Source organism: Muscardinus avellanarius (genome assembly GCF_963383645.1).
Source record: "Muscardinus avellanarius genome assembly, chromosome: 5".
In the NCBI taxonomy this organism is placed as follows: domain Eukaryota; kingdom Metazoa; phylum Chordata; class Mammalia; order Rodentia; family Gliridae; genus Muscardinus; species Muscardinus avellanarius.
Window position 1 is genome coordinate 137,410,109 of NC_137790.1, and position 19,693 is coordinate 137,429,801.

General features: G+C 42.8%; 1 protein-coding gene across 1 annotated transcript in view; it reads left to right on the forward strand.

Moving 5' to 3' along the window:
* Positions 1-17,103, forward strand: part of NPHP3 (nephrocystin 3) — a gene marked incomplete at both ends in the record, with an annotated part of 39,915 nt that extends 22,812 nt beyond the window's left edge. Inside the window, 12 exons of the mRNA XM_080695500.1 lie at positions 1,306-1,444; positions 3,859-4,023; positions 5,083-5,177; positions 6,045-6,167; positions 7,842-8,031; positions 8,152-8,393; positions 11,151-11,226; positions 12,088-12,215; positions 12,944-13,184; positions 15,061-15,186; positions 16,016-16,131; positions 16,923-17,103. Of these exons, the coding sequence (XP_080551626.1) occupies positions 1,306-1,444; positions 3,859-4,023; positions 5,083-5,177; positions 6,045-6,167; positions 7,842-8,031; positions 8,152-8,393; positions 11,151-11,226; positions 12,088-12,215; positions 12,944-13,184; positions 15,061-15,186; positions 16,016-16,131; positions 16,923-17,103 (1,822 nt within the window). The remainder of the gene's footprint in view (positions 1-1,305; positions 1,445-3,858; positions 4,024-5,082; positions 5,178-6,044; positions 6,168-7,841; positions 8,032-8,151; positions 8,394-11,150; positions 11,227-12,087; positions 12,216-12,943; positions 13,185-15,060; positions 15,187-16,015; positions 16,132-16,922) is intronic.
* Positions 17,104-19,693: the final 2,590 nt, after the last annotated feature.

A 19,693-nucleotide genomic window follows, 5' to 3' on the forward strand; every position in this document is an offset into this window, starting at 1 on the left:
CTTCTCTTCCTCCTCCTCCTCCTCCCTCTTCTTCCTCCTCCTCCTCCTCCTCTTCCTCCTCTTCCTCCTTCTTTTTCTTCTTCCTCTACTTCTCCTTTTTTCAGTACTAGGAATAACACCCCGGGGCATTCTACCTTAGAGATACACCCCAGCCCCATTTTTGACTATTTTTAAACAGGGTCTAAGTTGCGGAGGGCCTCACTAAGTAGCTGAGGCTGTCCACGAACTGCAGTCCTCCTACCTCAGCCTCCCATGTGCTGGGATTACTAAGCGTGCACCACCACGCCCAGCTGATTTCTTATTACAGCTTCACTCTACTTAGTGTATCCTCAGCCAAAGAGTAAAAAACAAAAGATGAATCCTTTTGGCATTCATGGCAAAATAGACAAATCGTAGCACAGTGCCGACTTCCAGGCACTGAGTCCAGGACTGCTGTCTCTCAATTCCACACTCTCCTCTTGAGCGACACGCGTGAAGTGCAAAGAGCGGGATTGCCCGTGCATCCCCACCCGTTCTTTGCACTGGGAGGCCGCGGGGAGGGGTCTGCACCCAGGAACATGAGCAGTGACAGGACGGCGGCTCAGTGAGCGACTCTTGGTCTGTCACGGTCTGTGGGAAGTATCTAACTTAAGAGGGACTATGGGCCACTGCGTCTGTTTTTCTCTTCAGACATCTTTATATTAAAAAAAAAGGACTACTGGTAAATATTGTGAAACAACTCCCTCTAGTTACTGGTTTTCTTTGGGCTGATGTTTTCAAAATTCTGACTCTACCCAAATTTCATTTGCCTGACTAACTAATACTACTAATCGTTATTTCTCTGCTTCCTGTATATAAGCAACACGCGTCTAGATGAGAAGAGCAACGTCTTAGTCACTTTAATGTTCCACAGTGCATCATAATTTTGTGACATAGAGTAAGTCTCAGCATGTTTACTGGGTCGAATCAGATGGTATGCTCAAATAAACTGGATGACCAAGCAGCCTCAGAAAACTACCACTTTTCTGAAGCTGGGCGTGGTGGTCTACGCTTGTAATCCCAACATTTGGGAGGCTGAGAAAGAAGGATTGCGGTTCACAGACAGCCTCAGCTACTTAGTGAGGTCCTTTGCAACTCATTGAGACCCTGTTTCAAAATAAAGAATAAAAAATAGGGCTGGGAGTACAGCTCGGAGGTAGAACGCCGCTGGGTTCCATCCCCAGTACCACAAAAAATATATATATAGACATCATATTGACATTGTCTCAAATTATTCACGGATGTTAGCTGTCTGTAAGAAATTAAATCTGTTCTCAATTCCAACAGCGCTGGGCGAGCAGGCAATCTAGATGAGACCCTCCAGCAGTGTCTCCAGTGTCAGGACACGGTGTCATTATATAGACTGGTTCTCCGCTCCATCCAGAAGGCCATGACAAGTGATGTGGACAAAGAGCTTATGAAACAGGTAAGGTGCAGTCGGGGCACCCCAGGAGATTGGTAAGTGGGCGTGGTGGTGCACACCTGCAATCCCAGTGCTCCGGAGGCCAAGGCAGGAAGACCATAGGTCAGAAGCCAGCCTTAACAGCTTGACAAGACTCTAGGAACTTAGCAAGACCCTGTTTCAAGATAAAAAGGGCTGGGGGTGTAGCTCAGAGGTAGAATGCCCCGGGTTCAATCCCCGGTACCAAAAAAAAAAAAAAAAAAAAAAAAGGAAGATTAGTTTGTATTGTTTGTGTTTGTGTGAATTGAAGCAAACGATTCTTAAGGATGTATGCCATGGTGGCACACAGCTCTAATCCCAGGGCTTGGGAGGATGAAGGCCAGCCTTACCTACTTAGGGAGACAGTGACTTACTGAAACTCGGTTTCAAAATAAAAATGGAAAGGACCAGGGGTATAGCTTGGAGGTAAAATGTTCCCGGGTTCAATCCCCAGTGCCAAAATTAAATAAATAAATGTACGTATGAATCGTGGTGTGTTTGCTGAAGTTCCCGACTTTCTCGCTGTCGCTGAGAATTCTCATCTCTTCCTGTGTATGGATTATCTTTCTTTCTTCTTAAGCGAATTGCCAATTTCAGTACTTTACTCAGTTTTAAATTGGATCGTTTATCTTCTACTCATGGGTCTGCTGGAGTTCTAAACGACTTTTTCCTATTTGTATCTTGTCTTTTAACTTTATGTTAGCATTCGTTCAAAGTTTTATTTTGATAAAATCAAATTTACCAGCAGTTTTCTTTAGGGTCTAGGCCTGTTATATCTTTAACAAAATCCTCTGCTCTCATAAAAGTGTCTCTGTGCATGCACACCCATGCGCACATGCATGGGTGTGTAATCCCCTTCAAAAAGTTGTACAGTTTTGTCTTTCACGTGTCAGTCTTTTAACTCATGTTGATTTATTCGTTTATTGTGTGAGCAGGGAGGCTAGTTATTAACCTTTCGTCATATGGCTGGCGAATTGTTCTTTTACTAAATAATGCATCTTTCCCGTTGACTTGGAGTGCTACCTGACGCAAACCAAGCTCGGGGTAACTGCGCATCTGTGTCCAGGCTCTCCTGTGACAATGGGGCCCATTCTTTGCCAGCAGCAGCAGCACACTGTCTCAGTTATGAGAACTTTAGAGTGAACTTTGGCATTTGGCCGGGCAAGTCCTCTTTTTGTTCTTATACCTTGCTTTGGTTAATTTTCCATATGGGGTTCGGAAATTGGCTCTGCAGGTGCCATGGGAACTCATTTGGGAACGTTAAAATTGTGTTGAATGGCCAGGCGTGGTGGCACATGCTTGTAATCCCAGTACTTAGGATGCTGAGACAAGAGGATCACGGTTCAAGGCCAGGCTCAGCAACTTAGCAAGAGTCTACAGCTTTGTGAGACCCTGTTCCCAAATTATATAGTACTGGGAGTGTAACTCAGAGGTAGAATACCCCTGGGTTCATTCCCCAGTATCACACACAAAAAAATTGTGTTGAATGTAGAGATTAACTTGGGGAGAGTTATTGTAAAAGTTGTCAAAAGATAACTCGATTTCTTCTTTAATGCCTTTCAATAATGCTTGTCTTCTTCTCTGTAAAGGTTTTTCACTTGTGTTGTTGATTGGCTTCTAAGTACTTTGTAATAAAAACATTTTAATTGTTTTATGTTCAGCTTTGCTTCTGGAGATTTACTCTCTATCCAGCCACTTTGCTGAACTCTTGCAATCAGAGCCTGTGTTTATTTCGTGTTGAGGCCTCAGCCTGGTGGTCCCCGGGCCTCGACTTCTCCCCACCCCAGGAGCCTCCCTGTGTCCCCCTGTGTCTGAGGGCCCTGCTGTGGCCAGCATCTGGCCCAGCAGTGGATGTGAACCCGAGCCCAGCTCATGGACCACTGCCGGTCTCTGTCTCCGCTTCCCGGGACAGCAGCCCCGGCCCTGGCCCGAGGCGGTTTCCTCTCGTGTGTTGCGATTTCTATATTGTTTGATATTCAGAGACGTTTGTAGTAGGAGGGGTGTTTCCTTCCATTGTCTTCCCAAACTTGGAATTAGGGGTTTGTTTGTTTGTTTGTTGATGGTGCATGGTTTGAACCCAGGGACATTCTACCTCTGAGCTATACCTCCAACCCTATTTTATTTTTTTATTTTGAAACAGGACCTCACTAAGTTGCCAAGGACCTCGGTAAATTGCTGAGGCTGGCCTCAAACCTACAGTCCTCCTGTGTCAGCCTCCCAAGGCCTGGGATTACAGGCATACATCACCACACCCAGCTTGATTTTATAACCCACCACCTCATTTTTTATTAATGCCTTTTAAACAGTATGTTTTATCGTAAAGAATCTGTTTCTGGATCGGTGGCTTTTAGTAGTTACTTACAGAGCTGCTTTTTGACCCTTGTTCATTTTCTACGTAGATTCTCTGCCTTGTCAATGTCAGTCACAACGGTGTGAGTGAGTCGGAACTGATGGAGCTCCACCCTGACATGTCCTGGGCCACCTTGACCTCCCTGGTCCACAGTTTGCACAGAATGTGCTTCATAACCTATGGGTGTGGCTTGCTCCGGTTTCGACATCTGCAGGTAAACGCCAGGTCCAAACACCTTTTCATAAAGTTTTTTTCTTATCGGTGTCAATATACCATTTTATGTTATACTCTGTTATTTTTAATGTTTCAGTTACAAAACAAAATTTAAGTCAGAAATTTGGCTTCACAATTGCTTTGCAATGACTTTAGGTTAGTTGTAAAATTTATCTGATATTGTGCTTATTTGCACCTATATGAGGCGGCTCCTTTGAAAGGTGGTGTCTCCGAGACATTTAAGGTCTAGAGATTTAACAAACAGCATCTTTCCCTAAAGTTAATGGGACTGTATTATAAATTTAAAATTTATTATTAAGAGGATAGATCTCATGTTAAGCGTTCCTAGTATAATAAAAAAGATTAACTGGAAAAAATAGTTTCTTTCTGGAAAAGATTTTTTTTATAATTTTATATTTCACTGAATTGATAACGTAATTATGTCTTACGAGCTGGGACTCTGAGTCCGCCTCTTCTGTAGCCCACTCTGTGCGGCTTAGTGGCTCCCTGGCTGAGCCCCGGGTGTTGGGTGGACTTGAGCTTGTCACTAGCTGCTCTTGGTCCTCGTGAGGTGTCGGCTTGGTGTCTAGCACACAGCAGTAAATGCTCAGAAACCAAACCTACTGTCACGCTCGTGCCTCTGTGGAGCAAAGGTTGATTCATACGTGGACGCACATGCGAGTGAATTTGGTTTCTGAGTGGACTGTGTTCTGCCTGTAGATGTGGCGGGTTTGTGACTTTAGAGCCTTTCTCCTTTGTCCTGCGACACTTGAATATAATTTTCTTGTTTGGCTATATTTTTCACTGACCTTTTCTGGGATTTTAAAAAAGTATATTAACCAAAAGCTTGAATTAAATGGTTGTGAATTTCTAAATATTAATATAGAAATTTCTGTTCTAAAATATGTTCATCACACAAATGTATTCTGAATTTTAAAATATCACAATGCCATTCTAGTATATAACTATAAAGGTGAAATAATTATAAAAAACCTTTTTGAAAAATCTATTACTAGGCATATAGGGACCTACTTTAAATATTTTTTCTTTTCCTCCCTAGGCCTGGGAAAGTGTGAGACTGGAGTACATGGATGATCCCGCCATTATTTCTTTATACAGGCAAAAGCTCATCAGCTATTTCACCTCTCAGCTCAGGTATTATCAACGTCTACGCTGTTCTCTAAGCTCTGCGACACACTCCACCTCTGTGTTCTAGTTTCTTTTTCTTAGCATAAGGTGTAAAATGTAGTTAGCATAAAGCAGAGTAAATCCTTTCTTCTATTCATGTCAAAAGAACAAAAAGATGATTTATAAGGAAGTCTTTTAGCGTTGTGCTAAAGGTTTAAACTTAGACAAAATCAAGCAGGATAATTTTACTTTCTATTTAATTCCACTTCAATCGTTTAAAATATGTGTGGCTGGGTGAGGTGGTGTAGGCCTGTAATTCCAGCACTTGGGAGGCTAAGACAGGAGGATCGCAGATTTATGGCCAGCGTCATCTACTTATCAAGGCCCTCTACAACTTAATGAGACCCTGTTTCAAAATAAAACATAAAATAAAATTGGGCTTGGGGTATATCTCAGAAGTAGAATGTCTCTGAATTAAATCCCTAATACCACACACACACACACACACACACACACACACACACACACACACAGTGGTTCTATCATTGTGTGTATATTTGAAGATCCAGTGAGGATTTTTAAAAATAGTTAAATTTTAGGAACATAGAGTATGAAGGTTTAAAGCCCTAAGATTCTGACTTCTCTTCATGACTTTTGATAATGTTTCATCTTCTTTCCCATAGAAGGAGGTCTGGGAAGAGTTTGAGTGTTGATCCAGAATCTCACTGTGTTTATTTTCATAGTCAGATTGGTAAAGCTTCCGATTTTGGCCCGTCTCAGTGTCAGGTTGTACTTAGAGGTGCATGTTAAATACCTTCTCTTCAGCCTCTGCCTGGGCCCTTGGGGATGCTCCGGCTCCGAGCGGCCTGGCTGAGCGCCCTCCCTCTCTTCCAGCCAGGACCATGTGACCTGGAGGAGCGCCGATGAGCTCCCCTGGCTCTTCCAGCAGGAGGGGAGCAAACAGAAGCTGCACCATTGTCTCCTCAACCTCTTCGTGTCTCAAAACCTCTACAAAAGGTAAGAAGCCCATGTTCAAACACTGCCCTTCTCCCCACTCCTGGAAGGGTCGATCGCAACACTTGCTCCACTTAACAAAGAAAAAATCGCATTTGTAACATAAAAGTCAGGACATAGAAGTCATGGGCTGGGGGGGGTCAGTGGTAGAGCAGTTACCCAGCATGTGCAAGACCTTGGACTCCATCCTCAGCACGATAGATAGATAGATAGTCCGGTTTTATTGGTATCTGAAAAACCAAAGTGCAGGAGGAATTTTAAATCAATTTACAAATTGCTGTGAGATCTACTTTCTCTGAGAGGAAGACATGGAGTATTGCTGTTTTGTAAAATCAGAGCTGGAGGGAGCATGGAAATTGATGTCTTATTTTTACATTTAGCCAGGCCTAAATCTAAACCAAAGAAACCATTCCTGATGTCTGCTCCTTGGTGCCTTTAAATATCTCAAAAGGGTAACCTTGCTGAGAAAGGTGGTGCACCCTTGTAATCCCAGTACTTGGGAGGCTTGAGACAGGAGGATCGCAGGTTTGTGGCCAGCCTCAGCTACTTAGTGAGGCTTTCCATGACTTAGAAAGATCCTTTCTCAAAATAAAGATAGAATGCCCCTGGGTTAAACTCCAGTTCTGAAAAAAAAAAAAAAAAGTGTAGCCTTCAAACCAGACACTAGGCTCCCAGTGGAATCTGACTTGTGTTGAATTTAAAGACTAAAATTTACCCTTATGCAGACATGTATTCTGCTTGTCTCTTTGGCAATGTTTGAGTTTGTTGATAGCACGGACACCTTCTATGAACTAAACTGCTGACCTGGGGAGGGTTTTTCTGCCTCACTGAGAAGTGTAGAATCTTTCCTTAAGTAGCTACAGTCATGTGTCTGCTCTTGCATGACCTCTCAAATCGCTTCGTTGCACCTCTTAAATTATTTCTGGTCTCCATTCTGATGTTTCGTGATTCCTTTGAAATCGGATCCCTTCCTTAGCTTACCAGTCCTTCCGTCCTACTCATTAACATCGGCAACTGACTAGGTTCCCTTTATCGCCCGGTACCTTGGTGCACATACAGCGTGGACGCTGTGGACTTTCCTGCACTTCATTAGTTTCTTCGGTTCTGAATCATTTAAAAGAGCTTTTGAGTTGGGCACAGAGGTGCACACGTTACCCCAATACTTGGGAGGTTGAGACCAGGAGGATCGCAGGTTCAATCTGCTCCTCAGAAACCTAGCAAGATGCTCAAAAACCTTTCAGGACTCAGTTTAAAAACAAGTAGGAAGGGCTGCGGGCGTAGCTTGGAGGTATAACACTCCCGGGTTCATTCCCCAGTACCAAAAATAAAAGAACTTTTGAATTGAACTCAGCAGTTAGCTGCATGCTGTTTCAAAGGGTTCAGATGAGTTCCCAGTGGTGAGCAACCACGGTGATATTTAGGAAGCGCGCTGGCTTCCCAGCAGCCACACCTCGGGCAGTTGGATGGTGTCCCCTTTTCTGCAGGGGGGCCGCCCAGGTGTGGGGGCTGGGGCGGCCTGGTCAGGAGCCCAGAGCGAGGGAGGGCGGCACCCAGTCTGATGGTGGGAATCTGAGCTCAGGGCACCGTACCCACCTCTGTTGATCAGCCAGCACCTCCGTAGGCATCTTGGCGCAGCCGCCCCATGGTGGGCCTTACTGTTCACTGTTGTCCACACAGAGGACACTTTGCGGAGTTGCTGGGTTACTGGCAGTTCATTGGCAAAGACAAGACTGTCATGGCGGCGGAATACTTTGACGCCCTGAAGCAGTACGAGAAGAAGTGTGAGGGAGAGGAGAGCCTGACATGCCTGGCCGATCTCTACGAAACCCTGGGGCGGTTCCTCAAGGACCTGGGCCTCCTCAGCCAGGTAACCCACATCGCACCAGGAAGAGGGCAGGCGGGTCTCCCTAGGAACGCCTCTCCTCCCAGGAGTGAGGCAGTCTTCCTCACACCGCAGCCCTGGCCCTCCCTCCCCTTGATGTCCCAGGCCGTGGTCCCACTGCAGAGGTCTCTAGAAATTCGAGAAACTGCGTTGGATCCTGATCACCCCAGAGTGGCCCAGTCCCTGCACCAGCTGGCCAGCGTGTACGTGCAGTGGAAGAAATTTGGCAACGCCGAGCAGCTGTACAAGCAGGCGCTGGAGATCTCAGAGAACGCCTACGGGGCGGACCACCCGCAAACCGCTGGGGAGCTGGAGGCCCTCGCCACCTTGTACCAGAAGCAAAACAAGTAAGATTCAGACCAGCGATGCTGCCTGTCTAAAGGGGAATCGCAGCTCTGTAGTGCGCTTACCTGGCAGGCTTCGTTTCTGTGGCTCTGCATTTATATATCTTTTTTTTTCTTCAGTACTGGGGATGGAACCCAGAGGCATTGTACTTCTGAGCTACACCCCCAGCCCAATTTTTTCATTTATTTATTTATCTATCTATCTATCTATCTATCTATTTATTTATTTATTTTGGTGGTACTGGGGTTCCTGGAAACCCTTCTACCTCCAGGCTATACTCCCAGACCCATTTTATATTTTTATTTGGAAACAGGGTCTCCTAAGCCAGCGCGTGTGGCTGGCTTCGAACCTGCGCGATCCTCCTGTCTCCACCTCCCAAGCGCAGGGATTACAAGCGTGCGCCACCACGCCCGGCTGCCCATTTATATGTTTCACAATGTGCTCAAATAACACTTCTTGATCTGTCTTCTTCATAGGCAGAAAATTAGAACACAAGGTTCAGCTCTAACTACTGATGCCTAAAGGGTAGAGCATGGACTTTGGAGTCCTGTCGCCTTGGGTTTGAGCCCTGGCTAGCTTGGTGATACGAGGGCATTACTTATACAAACCATTGCCCACGGCCCAGATCCAGCTGTGAACAAACTTTCCCGGGAGAACAACTACATTTTTTCTTTTACATATTAACTATGGTTGTTTGTGTGTTGCTGGCAGAGCTTGTTGTTTGTGATAGAGACCACATGGCCCACGGAATCTAAAATATTAGCTATCTATCAAGTCCTTTAGAGACCACATGGCCCACGGAATCTAAAATATTAGCTATCTATCAAGTCCTTTAGAGACCACATGGCCCACGGAATCTAAAATATTAGCTATCTATCAAGTCCTTTAGAGACCACATGGCCCACGGAATCTAAAATATTAGCTATCTATCAAGTCCTTTAGAGACCACATGGCCCACGGAATCTAAAATATTAGCTATCTATCAAGTCCTTTAGAGACCACATGGCCCACGGAATCTAAAATATTAGCTATCTATCAAGTCCTTTAGAGACCACATGGCCCACGGAATCTAAAATATTAGCTATCTATCAAGTCCTTTAGAGACCACATGGCCCACGGAATCTAAAATATTAGCTATCTATCAAGTCCTTTAGAGACCACATGGCCCACGGAATCTAATATATTAGCTATCTATCAAGTCCTTTAGAGACCACATGGCCCACGGAATCTAAAATATTAGCTATCTATCAAGTCCTTTAGAGACCACATGGCCCACGGAATCTAAAATATTAGCTATCTATCAAGTCCTTTAGCGACCACATGGCCCACGGAATCTAAAATATTAGCTATCTATCAAGTCCTTTAGAGACCACATGGCCCACGGAATCTAAAATATTAGCTATCTATCAAGTCCTTTAGAGACCACATGGCCCACGGAATCTAAAATATTAGCTATCTATCAAGTCCTTTAGAGACCACATGGCCCACGGAATCTAAAATATTAGCTATCTATCAAGTCCTTTAGAGACCACATGGCCCACGGAATCTAAAATATTAGCTATCTATCAAGTCCTTTAGAGACCACATGGCCCACGGAATCTAAAATATTAGCTATCTATCAAGTCCTTTAGAGACCACATGGCCCACGGAATCTAAAATATTAGCTATCTATCAAGTCCTTTAGAGACCACATGGCCCACGGAATCTAAAATATTAGCTATCTATCAAGTCCTTTAGAGACCACATGGCCCACGGAATCTAAAATATTAGCTATCTATCAAGTCCTTTAGAGACCACATGGCCCACGGAATCTAAAATATTAGCTATCTATCAAGTCCTTTAGAGACCACATGGCCCACGGAATCTAAAATATTAGCTATCTATCAAGTCCTTTAGAGACCACATGGCCCACGGAATCTAAAATATTAGCTATCTATCAAGTCCTTTAAGGGAAAGTTTGCTGACCCTGGTATAATAAAAAGACTTCCAGGTTAGGGTGGTAGAGCTCTTGCCTTGATGTGTGAGGCCCGGGGTCCAATCCCTAGCACTGCAAAAACAAAGCAGAAGAAAGATATAAAAATGGCTTTCAGCCAGGCACCGTGATGCTTCCCTGTGATCCCAGTCCTTGGGAGGCTCAGACAGGAGGATTGCAGGTTTAAGGTCAGCAATTAGCAAGACCGTTTGAGAATAAAAAGTTCAGTAGGGCTATTGGTAGCTTAGAGAAAGAATGCCCCTGGGTTCTTGGTACCACAAAAAATAAAACAAAAAGGCTTTCATATCTATTAGGCACCCAGAGTAACATTTCTTCCTCTATCAGAAATTTTATCTCTTGCTCTACCATAAGTAAGACATATTGAAAGTTTGTCTCTTAATTTCTACAAACACTGTTTCACACGAATTTTGTGTGAATTTCATTTTTATTTAACCAAAAATTAGCCCGTGCAGAAAAAGGATGCCATATAAGCAAACTAAAATTTTGGCTTTTCATTTATTTATGTTACCCCTGACACATTCAGGATGAGTTAAGTCAGCTAATAACAATAAAATGTCAACTACTTGGAGGACTAGACTTAATTTTGTTTTTCAGTCTTAGGAAGGTTTTGTTAAAGATGTTGACCTGCATATGACCTTCACTAGAATACTGTTGTATTTAATAGCCAAAAAAGGTCATACACTATTTAAGAGGTGCTTTCGTTTCATTGAAATATAAGGCTTTGAATATGCTTCTTATGTTTGACTTTTTATATTTTTCTTTTAAGATATGAACAAGCCGAACATTTTAGGAAAAAATCCTTTAAAATTCGTCAGAAAGCTACAAGGAGAAAAGGCCACGTGGTAATGAGATTTCTTTTATATTGTATTTTGAACCAAAGGAAAAGAACATCCTTTGAATATCATAGGTGCATAAACCTCACATTCTAAGAGCTTCAGATTTTAGAGAATTCTAGAAAAGGGCTTGTTAACATTTTATTTTTTATTTATGACATATGTTTGATCTTTAGACTTACTCAGTTGTACAACTTAGTCGATTTTTAAAAAGTAGAACTATAAAACTTTTTTGAAGATTAGACTTTGGAAGATGAAATTTAAAACTACTTTGCTTCTTTTCTATAACGGGTTAGAAAAAGGAATGAAAGAAGATTACCATTTATATGATTAGATTCAGATGTAAAGGAATTCTTTCTCTTGAGCACACAGAAGGTTTTGATTTTTCTGAGTTTCTGATCAAAGTCTATAAGTTATTTCTTCATTTTAAAATACTATCCTCATTTGTAAGAACATAATGTTCAAGTGTTTAACAGCAGGCTTGGTAAATATTGGCAGGTTAATTCTGTTTCCTAATTTGTTTGAAACAGCTTAAGATGTACTTTGCCAAAATAGCTCAACATCATTTCCACAAAATCATTTTTAATGAATTTGAGGACATGATACACTGTGGAAATATTTGTGTTCTTAATAATCGCTAGATTAATTCAGCATGCTACCTACAATAATTGTCACCTTGGGCTAGGGTGTAGTTCTCCCATGTGCAAGGCCCTGGGTTCAAGCCCCAGTACTACTTACAAAAAAAAAAAAAGCAGGAAAAAAAGGTCATTTAAGGAGAACAGAAGGAGGAAGGGTATTTTAGGACTTCAGGATATGGTTTCAGAATCAAGGATGGCACGTGGTGACTGTGGTTTTCTGCACTTGCTCCAGTATGGATTCGCCCTTTTACGCAGGCGGGCCCTGCAATTGGAAGAGCTGACCTTAGGGAAGGACACGCCCGACAACGCGCGGACCCTCAACGAGCTCGGTGTTCTCTACTATCTCCAGAACAACCTGGAGTGAGTCCCCGGGGGGTAGTAACACGTATTCACTCTTGTCTCTCTGGTGCAAAGCTGTTTGTCTACCAAGCCCAAAGACAGGGCAGTTTTATTAAGAAGCAGGCCGCTTTGCAGGTGATGTTAGGTTCTGAACATGCCCATGGTTAGATCACGTGGCTGTTATCTACCGTTTCCCATTGCCTCTGAACTAAAGAGTCAGTCTGTAGCTTCCCTAGTATGGGCATGGCGGCACACACCTGTAATCCCAGTACTTAGAAGGCTGAAACAGGAAGATCACAGGACTGTGGCCAGCTACTTAGTGAGGCCCTTTGCAACTCAGTGAGACTCTGTTTCAAAATAAAGAATAAAAAACAGGGCTGGGGTGTAGCTCGGAGGTAGAATTCCCCTGGGTTCCATCCCGGTACTGCAAAATAACAACAACAAATAATAATACAAAAAAATAAAAAGTGAATTGGTGTAGAAATTGTACATGAGCTCTTATAGAAGAAGAAACATGGAACTAATTGAAAGTAAGTAAAAGAATGTAGACAGCTGCTAGTTTTGTTCTTTAGCTTATATGATTGTAAGAGACCCGAAGGAAATCTATATTTATGCCTTCTGAAAATGAAGTTTTTTTGGACTTCTTTAGAGTCAAAGACATGTAACAAACTTCAAACTCTGCCCACCCTCACAGAGATCCTTCTCCTGATAATGATCTTTGTTTAAAGCGTTTGGGCCTTTGTCCACAGAACAGCCGGCCAGTTTCTGAAGCGATCTTTGGAAATGAGGGAGCGAGTTCTAGGGCCCGGTCACCCTGACTGCGCCCAGTCTCTGAACAACCTGGCGGCTCTGTGCAACGAAAGGAAACAGTACAACGAAGCGGAGGCTCTCTACGAGAGAGCGCTGGACATCCGGAGGCGCGCGCTGGCGCCGGACCACCCCTCCTTGGCGTACACGGTGAAGAATCTCGCAGTCTTGTATAAGAAAATGGTAAGTCATGCCTGCGTGCGTCCTTGTTTTATGCCTTATAACATAACACACCCGTCAAGCCATAGTTACTGTCAGCGGGTGAATGTCTCCTGACAAGGGGGCTATTTTATATGAGCTTTTAAAAAATCATAATAATTTTTTACAAATAGCTGAGAAGAACATTTAAAAATAATTCAGCTAGGAGTGGCCGTACAGACTTGTAATCCTAGAATTTGGGAGGCTGAGACAGGAGGATCAAAGATTTGAGACCTGGCTGGGTGTGGTGGCGCAGGCTTGTAATCCCTGCGCTTGGGAGGCGGAGACAGGAGGATCACGCAGGTTCGAAGCCAGCCACACTGGCTTAAGAGACCCTGTTTCCAAATAAAAAAGTATAAAAAAGGGTCTGGGAGTGTAGCCCAGAGGTAGAAGGGTTTCCAGGAACCCCAGTACCACCAAAAAAAAAAAAAGATTTGAGACCTGTGCATGATAACTTAGTGAGACTCTGTTTCAAAACAAAAATAGTGTGGGGGGTGTAGCTCAGTGGTAGAGCGCTCCTGGAATTAATCCTCAGGACTACAATAATAACAATAATAATAGCATTCTGGAGGTGGAGACTGGAGGATCGCGGTTCACAGACAGCCTCAGCTACTTAGCGAGGCCCTTTACAACTCAGTGAGAACCTGTTTCAAAAATAAAAAAGACTAAAAATTAGGGTGGGAGTGCAGCTCAGAGGTAGAATGCCTCTGGATTCCATACCCAGTACCATAAAATAATAATAATAATAATAATAATAATAATAATAATAATAATGTCTCTGATTTAACTAAATTAATGTACTGATTGGCTTTTGTGAAATATCTTTCAGTTACAAATCCATTCATTAGCATTCTAAGTGAAATTTAGCTTACATTTCAGAAGTTATGAAATCCCATCATTGCTACTTTTGTTGTATAAAACAACCATAGACATAATAAATCATCCCATTGTCAGCTGCAGGAGGTATCTTGATAGTTGACTAAATATTTTTTAATTTTTAATTTAATTTTTTAATTTTTAAGTTAATTTAAACATTTTTTCACTCTTTCTTAACTTTTCCATATATATATATCCACTGAGATATTTATGCCTGTCCTCCACAAACACCAGGGGCCTCTGCACCCAGTTCCTGCAGGTAGACCCATGCGTGGCCTCTCGAGGCTCTGCAGGTGGCCCCTGCTGGTGGTCCTGGCCCTGGAGTGGTTGTCTTAGAAGAATCATTGATGCTTTCTCTGCCCAACTTTCTAGTAAAAGGAAATGCTTAGAAAATCTGAAAGGGATTTGGTGGAAAGTATTATGTGGATCCCATCTCTAAGTTCAGTACCAGATCTCTTTAGATATTTTTTCCTTCACTAGAAACAGTGAGTAACAATACGTGACCCTAAAGGGCTTTTGAGATTACCAAAGAAAATTTTTTTATATTCACTGGTTTTTTTTGTTTGTTTGTTTGTTTGTTTGTTTTTTGCGGGTCTGGGGATGGAACCCAGGGGCATTTGACCTCCAAGCTACAGCCCCAGCCCTATTTTTTTATTCTTTATTTTGAAACAGGGTCTCACTGAGTTGCAGAGGGCCTCACCAAGTAGCTGAGGCTGTCCGTGAACCGCGATCCTCCGGTCTCAGCCTCCCGAATGCTGGGATGACAAGCGTGCCCACCGCGCCCGGCATATTCACTCTGTTTTTACTTATACATTCTATTACATTTTGGGTTATCTATAAACATAACCACTAATCTGGGACAAAATGCTTCTGAGACTTTCTCCCCAAAATTACTTTGTAATGCAAAATATTACTTATAGGAAGAGCTCTGATCAGTTAGTATTTATTGCCTTAATATTTTCATTAGATCACACTTGTTTTTTAGGGAAAACTTGACAAAGCTGTACCTTTGTATGAACTGACGGTTGAGATTCGGCAGAAATCCTTTGGACCAAAGCACCCGAGTGTAGCTACCGCCCTGGTGAACTTGGCCGTTCTTCATTGCCAAATGGTGAGTCCCCACACGCTAACTTTTCACACATGAATGCTTTTTAAGGTATATAGTTAAACACGGGTTAGTGGCTCGGTAAAAATAAACACTTATTTTTTTAATACTAGAGAAAATATTGAAGTCAGCTGTGTCAGGTGCTCCTTTTGGGAGCACTGCTTAGCTTTAAAATTTTGGAGGCTCCTACATCAGTTCATAAAATATTGCCTTTAAGGCTAGGCGTGGTGGTGCACGCTTGTAATCCCAGCATTTGGGAGGCTGAGACAGGAGGATTGTAGTTCGTGGACAGCCTCAGCTACTTAGTGAGGCCCTGTTTCAAAATAAAGAATAAAAAACAGGGCTGGAGGTATAGCTCGGAGAGAAAGCCCCTGGGTTCCATCCCCAATACCACACACACACACACACGCACACACACATGCGCTCTCTCTCTCTATATATATATGTATATATATCTCCTTTAAGGATATATACTTTATATATAATATATATCCTTTTATATATATATATATATATATATATATATATATATATATATATGTCCTTTAAGCTTATAGCATCCACCTGTGCTACCCATTGAGCAATAAAGACACAGTCTTGTGTGTATTGTTGTTATGGTCCAATTACAGACCAGGTCTACAATTTGACTTTCTCTTATCCTACTTCTCCATTAAGATTATTCATCAACTCATCTGGTTGTTCTTCTTTTAGGATGGTATTGACATTTTTTAAGTGCTTACCAAAGTAGGTCAGCTTCATGTAAAAGACATTAAAAGCAATTTCAAAAACACTGTGTGCTTAAGTGAGCATTATTCCTTTTTTTTTTTTAAATAAGAAAAAACACATTGAAGCCTTGCCGTTGTATGAAAGAGCACTGAAGATTTATGAAGACAGCCTGGGCCGGATGCACCCTCGAGTTGGAGAAACATTAAAAAATCTAGCTGTGCTTAGGTAAGAGGGTTTTTCCACTTTTTTTCCTAGTACATCCCAACCGTTTGGGAGTAGCTTTGACTCGTCACAGAACGGCACAATACTTATTGCTAAGTATGTTCTTTCTTGGCTGCAAGAGGGCTGGTTTTTGCTGAGCGCCTTCAAGAGATGCTAAAGTGGTATCCGAGGCAAAGTGAAGGCTGCCTGGTTGGCTTTGCGGGATGTACTGTGGCAGATAGTAAAGCATGTCTGACCTTCGCAGCTGACCGGCTCCGAAGGAAACACGGACAGTCTTCTGCCATCCAGAGCCGACTGACCACTGGTCATGTTGAGTTTTGCCATCCAGAGCCGGCTGACCACTGGTCATGTTGAGTTTTGCTGCTCGATTGTGTCTATTTCAGGATGCACATCATTTCCCTTAGCAATTTCACTGCATCCGCCAGATCGTGTTCTCAGCAGTGCATATGTGAGACAGGATGCCCTCGGTCCAGAGGGCCAGGAGGCCCCGTGGGCGTCTGCTATGCTGGCCTCCTGAGGGAACAGACACAAAACGAGGGAGGGGAGCAGCGGTTTGCTGCTTGTTTCTCTCTATCTCAAATGCTGTTTTTTTTTTTTTTTAAATGTTTTGGTTTTCTTACTGGTGCATTGTAGTCATACATCTTGACGGGGTATAAGATGGCAGAGGCATCATAAGGCCATCTTTTAAAGTTCTGTGTTTTTAGTGGTCACTGTAGTCATACGTCGTACTGGGCTACAAAACAGGAGCATCCGAAGGCTGTTGCTGATTGCGTGTTATCTGTTTCCTCTCAAAGCTACGAAGAGGGGGATTTTGAGAAGGCCGCTGAGCTCTACAAAAGGGCGATGGAAATAAAAGAGGCAGAAGCATCGCTCTCGGGAGGAAAAGCTCCTTCCAGACACTCGCCAAGTGGAGACACATACAGCTTAAAAACCATGCACTCTCCCAACGCTCTCCTTCCTCAGGGCCAAAGGTAACAGCGGCAATCGCAGCCCTTTGCAGACGTATCTTGGTGTCAAATGTGTTAAAATCTGGAACATTAGGACTTAAAACTTAATGTTTTAAGGAAAGGCATCTTTTTTTTTTTTTTTTTTTTTTTTTTGGTGGTACTGGGGTTCCTGGAAGCCCTGCTACCTCTGGGCTACACTCCCAGACCTATTTTTGCATTTTTATTTGGAAACAGGGTCTCTTAAGCCAGTGCGCGCAGCTGGCTTCGAACCTGCGCGATCCTCCTGTCTCTGCCTCCCAAGCGCGGGGATTACAAGCGTGCACCACCACACCCGGCAAGGAAAGGCATCTTTAACACTGTGATTTCACTCTTCTTTATGTATAAAGTTGCAGTTTTGAGTTGCGGTCATGTCCGTTTGATTGAAACAATTCATATGTCATATGGGCTCCACGGGTGTAGACATGTTGGCATTCCCAGATGACAGGAGGGCGCCTGGTGAAGAGTAAATCGCTCTCTGCTGGAGACAAGGGGTTCAGGAACTGCGTGGTTCCTCTCTCAAAAGCAGCTTTAGCCCTGCTTTCATTCTTTGACTTGCTATTATCCACAGAGGTCTGGCCGACTTCTCTACCTCAAACAAAAGTTTCAAGAATTAAAAGGATAGTATGTAGGAAAAGTTTGAGTTGTCCTCAGTGAGGCAGGGATTCCTGCTTCCTTTTTTTAATTCTTTTTTATTCGGCCTACTGTCCTCAACAGACTGGGCCAATCTTCCTACTTCCTGTGCTCTCTACATAGTATTTTTTTTTTATTACTGTGTTATTCACAGCTGCATAGTGTCCAAAGCCATCTGAGCACAAGCCAACCCCTTTGGCATTCTTTGCCCTTTCCTAAAACTGGACATGAGATCCTCCTCCATTTTTCTTATGTACTAGGGATTGAACCCAGGGGCATCCTACCTCTGAGCCACACGCCCAGCCCTCTTTTATTTTTTATTTGTTAACAGGGTCGTGCTAAGTTGCTGAGGCTGGACTCAAACCTGTGGTCCTCCAGTCTCAGCCTCCCGAGTACTGGGATCGCAGGCACGCGCCACCCTGCTCAGCTCCATTTTCTTTCTGAAATGGCCTCAGTCAGACTCGTTACTCACCTCATGCTCCAACTAGCCTGCCATTTTATGCTGAAAATTACGTTTTTGTAGGTTGTAGAAATATTGCCACATTTTGGGCAGCTGTGTACCATTCATGTCTTTGTCTATAGTACAGTCTTCATCAATTGCAACATCGGTGAGATTCTAACTGTATTAATTGTAAAGGTGAAGATAAAAAGACCATATTTTGCTGTTTTAAAATAAAAGTGCACTTGCAAGTTCTTTTCCTCTGTGGTTTATAGAAGAGGGTTACACTTTGCATAAAAAAACACACTGACCATTTTTGGGGGTGATGGAGATTGAACTCAGGGGCGTTCTACCTATGAACTATACCCCCAGCCTTTTCTTCTGTTTTGTTTTTGAAATAGTTTTGCTAGGTGGCTGAGGGTCCCACTACGCTGCTGAGGTTGGTCTCAAATCTGCAGTCCTCCTGTCTCAGCCTCCCAGGTGCTAGGATTACAGGCATGCATCACACCTGGCTGAAATTTTTTTCATATATAAAAGAATTTATTGTTGCCAATACTGAGTGGTTTGTTCAACTGAAAAAAACTTTGGTGTTTCTACAGGGTCTTGGTTAATGTTTTCTGAGGCCTTGCTGTTCAGAGCGAGATTCAAGAACCAGTTATTACCAGCTGAGAGCTTATTAAAGACATAGATTTGGGCCTCTTCCCAAACCTGCCAAGTTGTAATCTGCATTTTAGCTAGACCTTAGGTGACTTGTATGCACCCAAGTTTAAGAATCATTGGTAAAATTTGAAGTCCCTATAGTAGTAATTTAAAATAAATTTGGTAGGACCTGGACATGGAGGCACACGCCTATAATCCCAGTACTTGGGAGGTCTGAGGCCAGTCATAGCAACTCACACCCTCAGGAATTTAGTGGAACCTTGTTTCAAAATAAAAAAATAAAAAGCTTAATGTGAGGGTGCATGTTTTTAATCTTGGGAGGTTTATACTTGGGAGGTTGGGATAGGGAGATCACAGGTTCAAGGTCAGCCTCAGCAACTTAGACCCTGTTTCAAACTAAAAAATAGGGATAAGGGTGTAGCTCAGAAGTAGAATGCCCCTGCGTTCAATCCTCAGTTATCACAAAATAAATAAAATTTTAAAAAATGAAAAAGGCTAGGTGTAGCTTGAAGGAAGAATGTCTCTGAGCCCAATCCCAAAAATAAATACAAGTAAATTCATTAGAATTTTATAAAATGAGTATCTGTCTATGCCCTTTCAGGGGAGGCTCCGAGGGTAAAAAAGAAGATAAAATATGACCATATCTTTGTTTGCCAGCTGTGAAGGGTGCAAATAATTGAATACACAGATATAACAGATACTGATTTTAGAATTAAGCTACCAGAGCTTCAAATCTGACTCAGTATAAGTAATTTAATACATTATAAGTGTTGTATATTGTATTAACATCTAGCAGCACCTTAAAAATTGCTTTAGGAAATGGTCTGAGACAAGCACTCCAGAAGAACTT